Consider the following 17,841-nt stretch of genomic DNA (forward strand, 5'->3'; position numbering starts at 1 on the left):
ACTAGATGTGAATGTAATCAGGTCTATGTGGATTTTTCGCCATAAACGAAAATCTGATGGTTCTTTTGAGCGGCATAAAGCCCGTCTTGTAGGTGATGGGAAAACACAGTAGCCGGGTGTTGATTGTGATGAGACCTTTAGTCCGGTTGTCAAACTGGCTACTATTCATACTATCCTTAGCATTGTTGTTTCTAAATCTTGGCATATTCACCAGTTAGATGTCAAGAATGCTTTCTTACATGGCTATCTCAATGAGACACTTTATATGCATCAGCCCATGGGTTTCCGCGACAAAGGTCACCCGAATCATGTGTGTTTACTAAAGAAATCTCTCAATGGCCTTAAACAGGCTCCGCGGGCCTGGTATCAACGTTTTGCAGATTTTGTTGCAACCATTGGTTTTTTTCACAGTAAATCTGATCACTCATTATTTATTTACAGTCAGGGCTTGGATATGGCATATATTTTGATATATGTTGATGATATTATTCTTACAGCTTCATTAGATCAATTGAGAAAACATTGTATGGCTCTCTTGGGTGCCGAGTTTGCTATGAAGGATCTAGGTCCTCTAAGCTTCTTTTTGGGGATTGCTCTGTCTCGTGATGCTAATGGTATGTTCTTATCTCAGAAATAGTACGCCACAGAGATCATTGAGAGAACTGGTATGGCTATTTGCAGCTGTTGTCCCACTCCTGTTGACACCAAACCAAAACTTAGTGCATCGAAGGATTCACCTTATGAGGATCCTACGAAGTACCGCAGTTTAGCTGGTGCCTTACAATATCTTACCTTTACTAGACCTGACATCTCTTATGTAGTTCAACAAATCTGCCTTCACATGCATGATCCCAGGAACGAGCATATGAGTGCTCTTAAGCGTATTTTGCGCTATTTGTAGGGTACTTTGTCTTATGGTCTACACTTGTATAAATCTTCTTTCAACAAGCTCATTTCTTATATTGATGCTGACTGAGGAGGATGCCCGGAAACTAGACGTTCTACTTTTGGCTATTGTGTTTTTCTAGGTGACAACTTGATATCATGCTTGTCCAAAAGACAACCAACTTTGTCACGTTCCAGTGCTGAAGCTGAATATCGAGGAGTAGCTAATGTTGTTTCTGATTCTTGTTGGATCTGAAATTTATTACTTGAACTAGATTATCCTATTCCTAAAGCTACTCTGGTTTATTGTGACAATGTGAATGCCATTTATTTATCAGGAAATCTGGTACAACATCAACGTACCAAGCATATTGATATGGACATTCATTTTGTCAGGGAAAAGGTCGCTAAAGGCGATGTACGAGTTCTACATGTTCCTTCCTGTTATCAGATCGTCGACATTTTTACCAAGGGCCTACCTCGTATTTTGTTTAAAGATTTTCAAGCCAGTCTAAGCGTTCGTGAACCTCCCATTTCGACTGCGGGGGTGTGTTAGAATATATGATACATATATTCTATATTTATGTATATCTCTTATTTTGATTATGTAATTAATCTTGTGCATATTCTGTCCAGATTCTTAGCTAATCAATGTCCTACTTTCTAGGCTAATTATGCTTTTGTATATTGTATATATTCTCACGTTACTAATGAGAAAAGGCACGGATTCAAACTCTTTCAATTATGTAATGCATAAAAAAATTGAAACAGTATTCCAAAACATTCCATCTCTCCTATAAATGTGTATCAGTGTATGCATACTTAGATAACTCTAATATACAATGTCAGTGGATAATAAAGGCCAACAACAACAGGGAGAAAGAAGAAGTGCAAAAGGTGAGCACAAGATAGACACTGAAAATGCATCTAGCAACTACATCCATAGGATTCAAGATACCTTTTTGACCAAATATTAGTCCTTCAAAACACATGGACATATGAATAGTTTCCATGAAAAGCATGCTCAGACTAGTACTTGGCACATTGTCATGATTCATGAATGAAATAAATAATTATCTCTTTGGTAAGCATTCATGATCCAAACCTGTAAGCAGATTGAAGTAGTGAAGGCATGACAAAATATATATCAATGTTATCTTATGATCCAAACCTGTAAGCATTCATTTAATGAATCCAACATGGTTGCACAAATCTCTGTGTTAGGTTCGTGCAAGTAAATAGAAATGGGAAAATCTCAGCAAAAAAATGCCAAGGGCAAGTCGGGCAACATTCACCATAAATATCACCTAGAGTAATCTTCGTCCTCGATCAAACTCATGCCAGAACTGGGTATCCTAAACCAACAAAAAAGAACATGTTGCACTAACAAAGGGTTGCTTTGGTTTTTATAAATATTCAGAACACAAACTATTTTCAAGACAAGGGATTAAAGTTGAGACCTTTCATCATCAGAGTCCTCAATATCATTGTCTGAATCTACTGATGTAATGGTTACATCGGGCTTATGTGCAACACATTGAAGTAGGGGAGGCATGACAAACTCCATGTAAGGAAGAAAATCTTGTCTCAGACATTTGCAGAGTCTAGCCCATAACCTATTGTTGTTGGATCATCTGTCTCCATTTGAGATACTTGAAGGGACATAAGAACTTCCATAACCTATTGAAGAACCATCACACATAGAATATTAAAATTAGACGAGACATAACTGTTCGTGGCCGGCAAGTGTACCAGATTGCACAAGTAGTATAAAATGGTAAGAACCAAGTATCGAACTCTCGGGGAACTTGTGTTATCTGGCAAGCTATTTCGATAAATAGGCGTCTGGTATGAAAATATGATTGTGGTTATGAACAGGTATTTAAACTATCTAGGCAAAAAGAAAGAAAATCACGCAAGAGAAATACTGTGTAAAAACAAGTAGAGAAAGTGTTGGTCTTCCTCATAGGTTCCTGATGCTAAAAAGGATGTTCTCTATCTAACAATGTTCATGCGTTCCTATGTTGTCTCCTGGACTGCTAGACCCCGATTCCTCATGATAACCTAGCCTAGTCCTGATCAAGCCTCATCCGCAGATTCCTCTTGTAAGACTAAACTCAACCAAGACTGCATTAAGACACACATACACAACTAAGTTCTTGTACCTCGATCCCTCGTGATAGCACAACAACTTAGTCCCATACTATTAAGGACTTTAAAATCAAACCAATTCCCACTGTTGAATAACCCTAACAAAGCATGCATCTACGTGATCAAGGTAAAATCACATTGGAATGAAAAGCAGATAGCACAGAGAACACACAAAACATCATTACATAGATAAAAATATATTTACATCAGGTACCTACAGGGAAGATCCAACAGAGGATTTAGCTTTCCATAGTCTGGAAACCTCCTTTACAACAAAGAGAAGAACAAGATGAAAGACTACAAAAACACAAGTGGTGAAGATGTCTCCTTCACCTCTAGGATCTCACAATCACTCACAAACTCATCTCAAGCTCTCATAATGGCTTTCGCTTTGAACTCGCGTCTCTATAGATCTTCACACAAAAAAATCTCTCAGAACTCTTTGGAACTTGGATCTTTCTCTCTCTAGAACTTCCTAAACATGCAAAAGCTTCAAGCCAAGGCTAGACTCTCGTGCATGGAGAGGCTTCTTCAAGAAAAATGCCAAACTCCTTTTGCAAATCTGATTTCAGGCTTAAATAGGTGGTCTTGTTCGTGCTCATGCCCTTAGCGCATGTTAGTGATTTTTGGCTTAGCGCGCTTCTCTCGCTTAGCGTATGAGCTGAAGCGGTGCGCTTGATGACCTGGAGTGGTGCGCTCAACGAACCTGATAGCTCATCTTCTTCTGGATTCTTCCTCGCGCTTAGCCACTGAGTGTCGCGCTTAGCGAATGCTCGTTAAGCCGGCATATTGGCTTAGCGAGAAAGTGAAAATAACACTTTTGCCAATTTTCCTAATTAACCTGAAATTGAGAGAAATTGATTATTAAACACATAAAACAAAAGTATAAATTATATATTACCTATATTTAACATAAAGTACTTATAATATTATAAAACAACTATAAATTGGAGAAGTTTGATACAATATACACAAGTTTTATACACAAAAGTTAGTCATTTTCATCGACTAACAATAACTAACTAGAGAGAAAGAAAAAAGTGCTTAACAGAGATGCCAGGGTAGACAACTTCTTATCTTCCCGTTCTAGACCGACTATTTTTCCAAATGATGATTAAGTGGCATAAAAAGAGAATATATAAGACAGACATGCATTCTTGTTTGACAAAGTATAAAAATAAACAAGAAACACCTACCTGGTTAGCATTAGCCATAAACTTCTCCTTACCAACAGCCATTCCAACTAAACTTATACACTCCATGGAGGCAGCACGAAGCATATGGTTAGACTTGTCGATTGCATTAACCAATATAGCTTTCAAATATGGCATCATAACATCATATTATTTTTGGAAGTGTTCCTAAGAAAGAACATAATAGCATTATTCTTGAGAATAACACTTTATTAAATATAGCTGAAGAAGTACAAGTAGTTTGCTAACTATTCCATCCAAGTATGGCATTAAGATATGAGGTGTGCAGTTCTCACTAAAGTTGAGAACTACTGAAGCAGCATGTGCCTGTGTAGACAACATTTTGAAAATAATTACAATAGAAAGCTTATTTAATTTAAATAGCATGACTTCAATCATAAATCATAATGACTACAAAGAATAAAAGAAAAATGATATAGATCATAAATCATATTTTTATGAAGTCTGTATGACAATGCTTCGCATTTATATAATAAAGTAACATTGCAGTTACTGTTTGCGTTGTATTTTAAATAATTAATGTGTTTAATGACATACAAAACTCATTAAAAGAATCTCAAAAATTTCATTTCAAACTTCCATTTCAAATCATGAGCAAAAATCCATGTTCAAGAATTAAGAATATCACTTCAATAAAAGTGCAGCTAACCTGCACACGAGGGTTCTGAAAATCATCCATGGCACCAGCTAGTGCTGGCAACACTCCTTGATGATATTTAACTTGCAAATCAGGACCCAAATCAGTAGACAACTGCTCAATTGCATTAATATCTGCCCACCTTACACGGGGGTGTTGGTCAGGGAAGGAAGTCAGGACCATAGCCACCACTTGCTCCAAATTCTTTATCATGACCTGCACCAATTAAAAGTAGGTAAAAATCAAAATCACAAGTGGCATACAAAAGTTATTGCCGAACAAGAAATAATCAATCAAAATTAAACCAACTATAACTAACAAAAATATTCTAACTGTAATTTACTTATATAAAAAGCAAAACATGCCACAAGAAAAGTAGACATCTCCAATGAACACATTACCTTTAAGCAGCCCTCAGCTATTTGAGCAAGTGCAATAAGTGCAACATGGCGTTTCTGCCATTCGGGAGCAACCAAGTAAGCAGGCAACTGTTCAGACCCAACAGGAACAATGGTGTTTCCACCCAAAGATATAGAGAGCCTATCCAAGCACTTTTGTCCCACACTATAATTACTGGTTTCGCCAACATCCTCATCCTTAGTCTCAGCACTGTGCCACGCAGGATCATCCTCCATATCAAGCTAACAAAGATGGATGGAACTTTAGCATCTCATACTCCACAAGAGTTACCTCTACTAGGAAGCAGGCCAATGACTCAAGCTGTTCCATGTTGAGGAATAGAGGAAACAAAGTTAGTAATTATGACATTGTTGGTTTTCATTAAAAAAAAAAGACCGAAATATTTGGCAGAAAAATGAGTACTGACCTTTCTGTCTGCTTGAGCTGCCTTTAGGAACCTTTTCATAAAAACATATGCCGTTGGCACTGACATGTTAAACTGCAATGTGTTCAACATCAACTTCTCCTGCAGGGTTTACAATGAATTTAAGTTAGTTTAATGAGACAATTGTCATATTCAAAGCAAGGATGGGTTGTTCCATGTCAATAAATTCCATGGTGATGTCCTCCATGCCGGTGCCTATGGTTCTGCCCATGTGGCATTGTCTGGGTGACTACTTCAGGACCAGATGAGAATAATCCCTGAAAGTGTATATGACATTTCAGATGACACTCAGTCATAAAAAAAACCTTAAACAAACGATAAAACAAATATACCCATCAATGTCATTGTCCTCTATTGTTGCCTCCTGCTCCACACCGCATGGTTCCAAACACCTGCAAAGATGAGCCCCCGTTCCACAAAAAACACATATGCTACTGACACAAATACCGATTGCAAATACAACGCGTATTGTGAACTGTTTTGGTGCATACCAAAATGAAATGAACACATTTGTATTTCTTTTGGAAGATAATAATCATTACAGTAGCATAACTTTTTATAAAACTTAAAACAAACACATAAAAAAAAAGTTGATGTCTGCATCTCATTAAATTAAAGCTTTTTACATTGTATGACTTTAAGTTTTAAAAAATAGGCTGCCCATTTTTGACGTAATGCTGTCATCGTGTCGGTGTCTAGTGCCGTGCCATCACCGAACCACTACACATTGTGAAAAACAAACAATTAATCATTTCCATTATTGTGAAGAAATAACATATCACCATTTGCTTTCAATGTTTTCGGAATAGAAAATTTACCATACTCCAATCATTCTTCAACCCTGCGCCAATTATGTTTCACATCCAATGCATCACATAATACCCATACTCATATCCTCCGCGTTGAACGTGACTCTACATTCAATGGAAAAAAAAATCAATGTTTGTATTAACATGTTTAATAACATTTTAATTTGCAAACTTTGTTTGAAGTTGGACTAACCTTGACTTCAATCCACTGGGGTGTAGTTTGATGAACTTTTCCGTCAGTAGTGGTGTTTAATGTCTTAAATGCACTGCATTGGAAGATTAATATGATATAAATATAACGCTCACAGTTTATGCATCGATGTTTCAAAATATATTGAACGACTTAATATATTTTAGCCTCTAACTTGTTAATTGCAGTTTTTATATGAAAATCAGGCCTTTTACGCAACGAACAAAACCAGACCACCACATTGTGTGTAGGACACAAAACAATCAGCTGCCAATGGGCCCTGCAATTAACACAACAGGAAGTGTATCATTAACACAAACCTTCGTTACAACATAGGCTAAATATATTTTACTTACTGATTCAAATAAGCTCCTAAGTACACCTGTCGGTGCGATTCCTTAAGCCATTTTTCAATATATTCTTCACATTGCCTATGTCTGTCCTTTGCATTGTGTATTGATTGAGGCTCAAGGAATCCATACAACGATCGATGACCCAAGCTATCACTCCACTCATCCATATACCTAATTTGCACATTTGGTAAAAGAAGTTAACATGAGGTATATGGCAAAGCAATATGAATTTAATGGTCACAAATGAATTTTACTTACAAGTTCCACAACTGAAGTATGGCTATGTTCAAGCATTTGTCACCTGTTGTTATTTCATTGACATAAGCAAATGCTAAGAACAAGAATGAATCTACATGAGGAATCCCAAATTTACTAACATCCCACACAAACTGAACAGGCTTGTCATAAATGTCAACCAGGCTCTTAATCAACTCACACAAGGAGTTATCTACAGCAACATCATTCACCCCTTGAGCAACTTTAGGGACTTCATTTGGAGTAATGGCTAGATCCTATATGATGAAAACATAAATTAATTACAATCATGTTAAAAAGTAATTTATTTACATGTGAAAAGGTATTAATTTGGAAAACATAAAGGATACTACCTCATTTGATACCAGTTTGACAAGAGGTGTTGGCCATGCATTGAATGTGTGAAGGGCCTGCCTGAGATACTTAATTGCGGATGTCAGAAACGGGACATCAGCTTCACCGTTAATAACTTTTTCAACACTAACCCTTACGACATCATCTGCATACAAGACACAATGTATGGTAGAGGCTCCATCAAATATTTTTGCCAACGCCACCAACTGTGTAGAATGTTGACATTGGACATACAACCCCATAGTCGGTGTCACATGAGCAACATGTTCTTCCCCAGATCGATTGACACCAGTTTCAACATTGCTCTCCTTTGTGCTCACGCGTGCACCTAACACATTTATATCCGTGTGATTAGGTGTTGAGACCTTCGATCCCTTTTGCGACATCTCAATAATGATGGCGTCTTTCAACTCCTTTTTCCATGCCTCTAGACTTCGCTTCTTTTCTTCTTCAATCTCATTCCTGACTTCTTCCCTAATGCTTCCTATTATTTCAGCCATCTGTTCTTGGCTGATGGAGACGGAAGAGGTATTGGAGGCACGTGATGTCCTCCCATAGTATTGAGTAATTGTGACCCCAGACCCCGCTGCATGAACACGACCTCCATGATCTAATCACCCTATGGTCGTGTTAAGTATGTCGTCACGATCATGGGGGACAAACGAAGCCTGTGAAATTTTTTCTTCCTACGAGTCCTACATGGTTCACAAATAATCAATTAAGCCAAAATACTATATATTATTGTAATTAAAATAGAACTAGCAACTCACAATTTTATCATATATTTCTTTTGCAGCCTTAGATGTCATCTGCCTATATGGCTTAGTGTGTGCCATCTTCCACTTAACATGTCTTTGAATGGGAGATAGGGGGTCATCAATTAGTGGTGGATTCTTAGTCATCATTGCGTCATGTTGCCTTTTCATTGTTTTCTCGTCTAACAGCTTCTTCTCAAGCAAATCATATCGGCCATGTGAAAGTATATGGGGATAGTCATTGTATTTTTGGATTTCCTGCATCTTCTTCCTGATTCCCTGTCGTGTACCATGTAGAAGTGGAAGGAAACAAATTAAATTGCCATTATAATGAAAAATAGTCATTAAAATTCAAAAACATTAACATCTAACCTACCAGTTAGGGGTCTTGTGGGTTATCGCAAATTCTCCCATGTTTGTGGATCTAGCCCATAATTGACTGAAGGATCTTCTTTCTATTGCCCCTCAAAATTACTATAGACAAATTTTTTGGTGAGGGATGATTTAAACTACCTCTATCTACTGGCCACACTGGACATCACCTTTTTCTTTGCATTTAGGGCTTCTAGGATATCAAATTTCTCCTATAGAACAATTAATTTAGTAAAAAAATGCATAATTTGAAACATTTATATATTAAACACCATAAAAATAAAATACCAGTTGACCATGCTGACACTTATCAAAATGTCATCCTATACTAACTCCTTTAGCCAGTCTGGTACATCTTTCCAATTGTTATGTGCAATTGGTATTTTTTCTAGAGCTACCACCCCTAGATAGTTGTGAAATTTCTCTTTATGTGGGCCTGATCCTCGACCAGTTGTAGTATCAACGTTCACAGTTGGTCTAGGCTTATCCAACGTTCTTAAAGTCAACCTTCTTAGCCTTGCCGATCATCTAGTATTCCTAGACATCGCCTTTGATTGCACATTTGACTGCGGAGGGGATGTTGGTGGTGTTCCCATGACCCTATGAAAATAAAACAAATATGTTGACAACAATCACAAAATGAAGGCATATACTTAGGTAAATGGAAATATGAACATTCATAAATTTCAAAATGTAAGAGGAATGACCTTTTTACATTATTTTCATAGGGTTCAGTTAAGTCACATTGTTTTCCCATAGTCCTTCATCATGATCAATATGATTTGCGTGCACATCATCAACGTAGTGTGACTCATTGATAGAAGGCATTTTTGTCGAAAAAGGTGGTGTGTCACAAATGTCAAGTGTGCAATCATCATGTGACTCACTTAAACTACTTGGTCTTCCTTGAAGAACCACTGACTATCTTGAATTACAAGGATCTTGGACGTAAAACACATGCCTTGCTTGTTGGGCCATAATGAAAGGTTCGTCCATATAAGCCACCTTATTTAGGTCTACTAAGGTAAATCCGAATTCGTCTTGACGAACATCGGTATTGTCATTGACCTACTTACACTTAAACACAATAACTCTAAATTCACTGTAGTCAAGCTCTCAAATTTCTTGAATAACTCCAAAGTAAGGCATGGATGCTCGAATCAAACTGTTGTCTGATGCACTACAAAAGTGATTGAAGTCAGCATCAACAATCACACCATTGTTTTGCATTGAGTTTTTGTCATCTTGGCACTTGGTGTAGAAGGAATAGTTGTTGATATCATACCCTTTCCAAGTCACTACATTCAAGTTTGGCCCAACAACTAACAATCTTAATCTTTTTGAAGCACCGTCATTAGCAAATATTGTTTCTCTGAACCAATTAATGAAATATCTATTATGATCTTGCAAAACCCTCATCATGTTCTTTTTTGGGTTCATTTCAGTGAGTTTTTTTTTGTGATCATTTATGTATGGAATAACCTTTGTTGTATTGTTTAATACATATAGATGTGCTTGTGAAACCTCCTGCTGAGTCATTGTCACAACATTGAATCCTCGTGTACCCTTACCCACCGATGTCAAATCATGACGAGTTTCAGGAAGGCCCAAGGGTTTACCATCTTCAATGTACTGCGAGCAGAACTCGATACACTCTTCAACAACATACCTTTCGACAATTGAAGCTTCTGGTCGGTGTTGATTCTTCGTATGCCCCTTTAACACTTTCATGTAATGCGCAATTGGGTACATCCACCGTAAAAAAATAGGACCACACATTCGGATCTCCCGCACTAGATGAACAATTAAATGAACCATGATGTCGAAAAATGATGGTGGAAAATACATCTCTATTTGACAAAGGACAATCGCAGCCTCGTTCTCCAATTCATCTAATCTTGCTGGGTCAATGACTTTGCTACAGATAGCATTAAAAACAAAGCAGAGACATGTTATGGCAACTCAGACTTTCTCAGGCAAGATTCCCCGAATCGCTACAGGCAATAGTTGTTGCATTAATACATGACAATCATGACATTTCAAGCCAACCAATTTCAAATCATTGACGGACACAAAACTCTTGATATTTGAAGAGTATCCTTGTGGGACTTTTAGCATACGCAAACAATGACAAAAACTCCTCTTCTCGTTTGTTGACATTGTGTGACATGTTGGGGGTAGATACGTTCACGAACATTGTGAGATTGGATGCAATTGCTTTCATACAACCATTTCAACCAAGTCCTGACGACACTTCAAACCATCCTTTGTTTTGCCTTTAATGTTAAGAAGGGTGCCAATTAAACCATCACAAACATTTTTCTCCACGTGCATGACGTCTATACAATGTCTGACATGAAGATCAAACCAGTATGGAAGATCAAAGAATATGGACCTTTTCTTCCATATGTTTGTCTCAGTTGGAGATTTTTTTGTGTCTTTCCAAAGATAGTTACGATGTCGTTGACGCGATCATAAACTTCTTTGCCATCTAATGGTTTCAGAGCACTTTCATTTTCCTGACATCCATTAAATGCTTTCTTCAATTGTCGATATGGATGATACTGTTTCAGAAATCTTCGGTGCCTTGTGTACACTGTCTTCTTTCCATGTTTTAGTTGCAAGAAGCTAGTATTTTTCTCACATATAGGACATGCGTGATGACCTTTCACACTATAATCACTTAAATTTCCATATGCTGGACAATCATTAATGGTACAGAAAACCATTGCACGCAACCTAAACATCTGCTGCACATTACCATCCCACACATCAACCCCGTCTTCCCACAATGTTGTCAACTTTTTGATCAATGGAGTCAGATACACGCCAATATCATTCCCAGGCTGTCTTGGACTTGCTATCATCATGCAAAGCATTATGTATTTTCTCTTCATGCACAACCAAGGAAGCAGGTTGTAAATCATGAGCAAAACAGGCCATGAATTGTGACTGGTGCTTAAGTTACCAAATGGATTCATTCCATCCGAAGCAAGGCCAAGCCTTAGATTTCTTGGGTCATTCCCAAAATTAGGATACAAACAATCAAATTCCTTCCATTGTGGACTATCAGTCGGATGTCGAAGCAATCCATCACTTTTTCTCCCGTCTGCATGCCACGCCAAGTTTTTTGCATCGTGTCCATTACCAAAAAATCGCTTAAACCTTGGTATTATTGGAAGATACCAACATACCTTTGCTGGCCAACTCTTGTTTGCGGTTGCATCATCACTACATCCGTCATTATTGACCTTGTAGCGTGATGCACCACAAGTAGGGCAATTACGCAATTCTGCAAAGTCATTTCTATACAAAATGCAATCATTTGGACATGCATGGATTTTCTGGTACTCCATTCCCACTGGACATAAAATCTTCTTTGCCTCATATTGATTCTTCGGCAACGTGTTATCTTTAGGAAACAATTTTTTCAATAGAACAAGCAACTCAGTGAAGCTTTTGTCACTCCATCCAAATCGTGCCTTCAAGTTGACCAAAGCTAATACCGCTGACAACCTTGTGAAATCTATGCACCCAACATAGAAAGGCATCTTCAAATCATTTTCTATTTTCTCATACAAAGGTGCATGTGCTTGTTGGAATCTGTCTTGCCCCAGATCGCGAATCATGTCTTTTATACGATATCCCATGTCTACATTGATTTACTGAGTGTGAGAGACTGATGGCTAGTTTGAAAATTCCCCATGCCATATCCATTTTGTGTAAGTTGGAATGATCCCATGACATATAAGATGTGATCTCATTTCATTTATTGACTGGTGTCTCCCATTAATTCCCACATTTGACACATGGACAGAAAAATTTACCACGCAAAGATGGTGCATTCAGTTCAGTAAATTGGAGGAATTGTTCAACGCCGTTCTCATACTCATCACTGATGCATGATGCTTGCATCCAACTTCGATCCATGTTCTCCTTTTGCTGTAAGACTTTATCAAGTCATGTAACATGCATGTAAACTCACTTTTTTCATTAAAGGTGTGACCCTATCCCATTCAAGAAGACTTTTTTGTATAGTAGATTGAATACTACATGTTAATTGTCTTTTATAAATTTGTTAAAATTTTGGCAGTATTTCGTCTAAGTCCCCAAGTACACGAGATGAAAGCGGTGACATGTCTTCGTCCACCACATTCAAATATGCAGTCGGAGAACAAAGTGAAATGAAGTATACCGAAATTTTAACAAATTTAAGAAAAAACAATTAACATATACGTATTAATCTACTATACAAAATGAGTCTTCTCAAATTGTCAAAACGGATAATTCAAGATTCCATACAACGATTAATGCAAACTTTTCCGTATTAATTATTGTATAGAATCTCAAACGGAAAACTAAGGTTCACTCACAATGCACATAATTGGTTATATAACACAAAATTGATAGGTAAATAATCATGTAATTATCATTCGTGTGAGTCAAACAAATACATACCTGAGAAATACGGTCAACAACAACAGCTACAAGTGGGATCAGAGCAGTGGCAAACCAAAGACGACAGTGTACAGTCAACTCCGATGCTTGTGAAACAAGAAATTACTTCATAACTTGAAGTCTCAACCTACTACCTACAACCAAAGAAAACATTGTAATATATTCAAAGACATTCTTAGTAACTTAAATTAGCATTCTAGAGACTACTATCTAGAACAATGATTAAACAGTGTATAAGGGTTTTTTTACTTTTTATAGAGAATACTTAGAAAAAAGAAAATAAGAGTGGACTTGGCATTTGCTAGTGGTTATCACTTAACTAAAATTGAGGTAATATTTAGCAGTTAAGCCTCATCCTTCTTGTTCGCAAGTGAAAAAAAACACAAAATGGTTTTTTTAGATGAAATAAAAAATCATTCTATTCTACTGTAAACTCATTTCTTTTGTGACTCACGTCTAAAATCAGACTTGACACTTTGATACTTTGGATTTTGTTCAGATTTAGACAAAACAAAGTCTGAACTTATTCTCGTCCTCCAATTCAAATTTTCTTTATACATTACTTGCTGTACTCTTGATGTTCCAATACAACCTAAAGACTATTAAGTTTAACAAGTAGCATTTCTTTAGTAGTAGAAATAACAATTGTAGTTTCTACACAGTTGCATGCCCAGTAAAAGAATAGGAACCATGGCTGGTTAAAACTTTGTGATGAAAAACAAGTTTTATATTTTTTTTTTATGACCTAAAAATCATTTTAATTTTTTTATAACCTAAAATTCAATTTTATTAAAAAGATGCTTCGGGTGATCACAAGCTGTAACCACCCACAGCAACACAGAGGACGTACAGCACATGAAATACAAAAAAAAAAAAAAAAAAAAAAACAAGGATCAATGGATAAGCCTCCTATCCAAACTGTCCAAGTCCTCGACGATTCTACTGACCCTGCCATTAAGTTAAACAATTGTCCTGCCATTATGTTCCCTAAGGACAGGATTCTATGGACCCAAGTCCACTTCATAAGCATAGAAGTTCATCACAAAATACTGTCTCAAGCACAAACAGCTTGATACAGGATATTGACAGAATAAAAAATACAGGATGAACTTCTGCGATCTCAGTATCAGCTGGGAGCAATGATGGACAGTTTCAAGCACATGGGAATCAGCTTGTTGTCATAGTAGTGCTTACATTTGATCAAAATTAAAAAATAAAATCCCCAAATTTTATTTCATGCTTCCTACTCCTTTGAAAATAAAAAATGGCAACATTAATTCATGACTTTCACGCAATTGCCATATTTGACACATTAATTAAATGTCTTTTGTAGCACATGAATGATAAATTGTATCCTAGACTTAAAAATGGCAGCGATGGTTCCTTAAAAAAATAACAGTGATGTGTGAGGGGCTATAATTAATAATTAATGAATCAATGTGGGAGATGGACGGAACCCTCCCATGTCCCTGGACACTGAGAAAGCCACGACTGTAGCATTCAGACACAATCAACGTGACACGCTCTACCACCACTGATACATCTCCGTCGTAGCCCCACTTCCCCTTTCTCTTTTTCTCTCTATTTAATAACTTGCTATGCAAATTGAAGCCTTTGCTCCTATGCGAGCAAGCACCAAGCACAACGAGGCTCACATAAATAAATCAACTCAAACATGCACACACACACCCTACTACCACCATCACAGTTGTATATACTCAAATTAAGAGGTAGCAGTTTTTCAAAAACTGGCTAACTAGTTTAATTTGTTGCTTTGCCTGCATTGTAGTAACCATATACATAGAGTGGTGGATATATAGATATATATAGCGTAAAAATTGCACACCTCAGAGATATGGTAAGGGCTCGTTGTTGTGAGAAAGTGGGATTGAAAAAGGGAAGGTGGACAACGGAGGAGGAAGAAATTTTGACCAAGTACATTATGGCCAATGGAGAAGGTTCGTGGAGATCATTGCCGAAAAATACAGGTACTTACCAAAGTAATTAATATATACCATTATTATTATTATTATTATGTACACATTTTGCTTAGCTGGGTACTATTACTACTACCTTTTTGTTGACTGTGAATAAAATTTCTCGTACAAGGTCTAATTTTGTGCCATTGATTGGCTTTCTCTCTAGTTTACTGGCATTTTCAATTTTTGCTTCTGAAGGATTGTTGAGATGCGGGAACAGTTGCAGGCTAAGGTGGATTAACTATTTAAGAGCTGATCTCAAAAGAGGAACCTTTTCTGTTGAGGAGGAAAGTACGATTCTGAAGTTGCATGCTTCGTTTGGCAGCAGGTTGAGAAGAATTTGAAGCAGCTTCAGAAGCTGTGGAAAGAAATGAAGACAAGAAGGGTAGCACTGGATAAGGTGAGTTATACTACCATCATTGGTGCTTATAGTAAAGCAGGTTAGTTTGAAACCTGTGTCAAGCTTTTCAATGAGTATAGGATGAATGAGGGGCTTATTGATAGGGCCATGGCAGGTATAATGGTTGGTGTATTCTCTAAAGATGTCGGGTTGCAAATTTAGGCAAGGTGGATCAAAGAGAGATTTTTTGTGAGATAGTGTTGTTTCAATTTTGCAAACAGTGGCCAAATGTGAAGCTGAAATATTCGAAACCGGTGAGTTATTTGACGCTTGCTTCTTCAGGCACTTTGAGGTGTACAAAAAGATCTATCATATATATCATGTGTAGGTTTTGGTGATGAAAGGTTGTTGCTTGTACAATTTTTAGCTTTATACCCTTTCTATTGTATGCTTCCAAAATCAGATTGTACTCAAGAAACCTCTTTTTAATTATGACTTCCATAATCAAAGTAAAAGGCCATTAGTAGCAGCACAAGATGAAACTGTGCTACTTTTTTCTTTTTTCTCCACCTATAGAGGAGTAACCAAATAACACAAGTTATAGACCTTCACACCATCTTATTCATGATGCAGGTAAAACCACAGGCTAGGTGCAAATACTAAATACTACATAGCATGATATCCCATGAGTATAGGATTAAAATCAGACTATATATTTACATCAACTTAATAGTGAATTTGTTAGAGTAAGGGAACTACAGTGATAAAATGTACCTGTCCTGGAGATGGAGATACAGTCAGGAGGAACCTCCCCTATAGTTGTTCCAATACCCCAGATAGCCTCCAGTTGAACACAAGGCAAAATGCTGCAAAGTGGAACCTGTCATTTCAATAAAAAAATCACATATATTTAGAAACTGATAAAAATTTATTCAAAACTTGAAGAATGTAATCAAGAAAAATATCAACATTGAGTGACACGCATTAAAAAACCAAGTTTTGACTGCCTCTTAACATGTCTCAGTAATTTTAACTATTTTTTGGAACAAAGAGGGAATGTAATAGAAACTGGTAGTATATTAAAGGAAATAAGTCAACTTCTAGGAGATCAACTCCTTTAAAGCATATAAGTATCATTGAAGCCCAGAAAAAGAAAAAAAAGGAGAAAATAGGAATAACAATGCAAAAAAAGAAAATAACAACCACAGCTGCAACAAGCAAGCTCTGTCCCCTGGGCAAATGCTTGACCAAAAGGCTACCTTGCAGTCTATGTTGGAGACAAAATGAGGCGGTTTGTTATCCCCATATGATACTTGAAGCAACCTTCCTTTTCAAGATTTGTTGAATCAAGTGGAGGAAGAATTCGGGTAGGACCATCCAATGGGTGGTCTCACAATACCGTGCAGGGAGGATGAGTTCCTAACAGTTACCTCTCACTTGAATAACCTATAAATCGTGTTAATGGAGACACAGATAGATTACAATCAGAAATTAGTACATAAGGCATTTTCTTTTATTGTGAGAATTTTGTATTTTGTACAGAACTTGAAACCTGTTTCCTGAATGAGAATTAATGCAACACAGGACATTGTTTAATTACTTTTTGCCTTTGTCAAATCTCGATATGGTTTAACATATAACACACAATATCATTACCAAATTTAACTTACTATGGTATTGCCATGGAGTTATTACTACCATGGTATTGCCCCAAAATTCACAACAAAAATAGAAAGAGATTGCAAATTTTGGTGGACAAAAATTAAGAACTCCAATCCACTCAGTTTCAACGTATGCTTCTTGCATGGTATGGCCATTGTTTTAGTTTATCTAATAGACAAAAGTTATGGAAAATACATTGGTTCCTTCACTTCTTCCCATATAGGGTTTGTGATTACGAGTGATACTATTTTTGAATCGTAAAACAGAAAACTTTTGTCACAGGAGTAAGCCATGTCTATTCAAAGAAGAAAATAAACCTTCACATTAAGTCCAATTTTATTTTGCACCTGCTTTGGCAGGGAAGGTGCATCGTGTGTTTAGGTCCTTGCAGCTCAAATTTTTAATTTGATATGTATAATAATTATTAGAATACATTTTGTTTCTCCCAAATAATTTTATCTGTCCTTGGTCCAATGGAAAATACTTCTGCTATATTTACGTATACCTTCTTAGAAATCATTTGTGTTCTATTACTAATTTGAAATTTATCAGAAGAAATTCTCATCTTTTAACAGAATTTAAC

At 36.8% G+C, this 17,841-nt stretch overlaps 1 protein-coding gene and 1 long non-coding RNA gene across 2 annotated transcripts; one reads left to right on the top strand and one right to left on the bottom strand.

Moving 5' to 3' along the window:
- Positions 1 to 9,935: 9,935 nt before the first annotated feature.
- On the bottom strand, positions 9,936 to 12,469 carry LOC100818045 (uncharacterized). The gene is made up of 2 exons (XM_006605066.1): positions 11,175 to 12,469; positions 9,936 to 10,737 (listed from the first exon to the last, which is right to left on the bottom strand). Exons 1-2 carry the CDS (start codon positions 12,467 to 12,469, stop codon positions 9,936 to 9,938), a joined length of 2,097 nt encoding a protein of 698 aa, XP_006605129.1.
- Positions 12,470 to 14,780: 2,311 nt separating this feature from the next.
- LOC106797425 (uncharacterized) lies at positions 14,781 to 15,942 on the top strand. Its single transcript, XR_001386527.3, has 3 exons — positions 14,781 to 15,265; positions 15,455 to 15,656; positions 15,772 to 15,942. It is a non-coding gene; the product is annotated as an uncharacterized lncRNA (long non-coding RNA).
- The last annotated feature ends 1,899 nt before the right edge of the window (positions 15,943 to 17,841 follow it).

This window comes from Glycine max, chromosome 19 (genome assembly GCF_000004515.6).
Source record: "Glycine max cultivar Williams 82 chromosome 19, Glycine_max_v4.0, whole genome shotgun sequence".
NCBI classification, from domain to species: domain Eukaryota; kingdom Viridiplantae; phylum Streptophyta; class Magnoliopsida; order Fabales; family Fabaceae; genus Glycine; species Glycine max.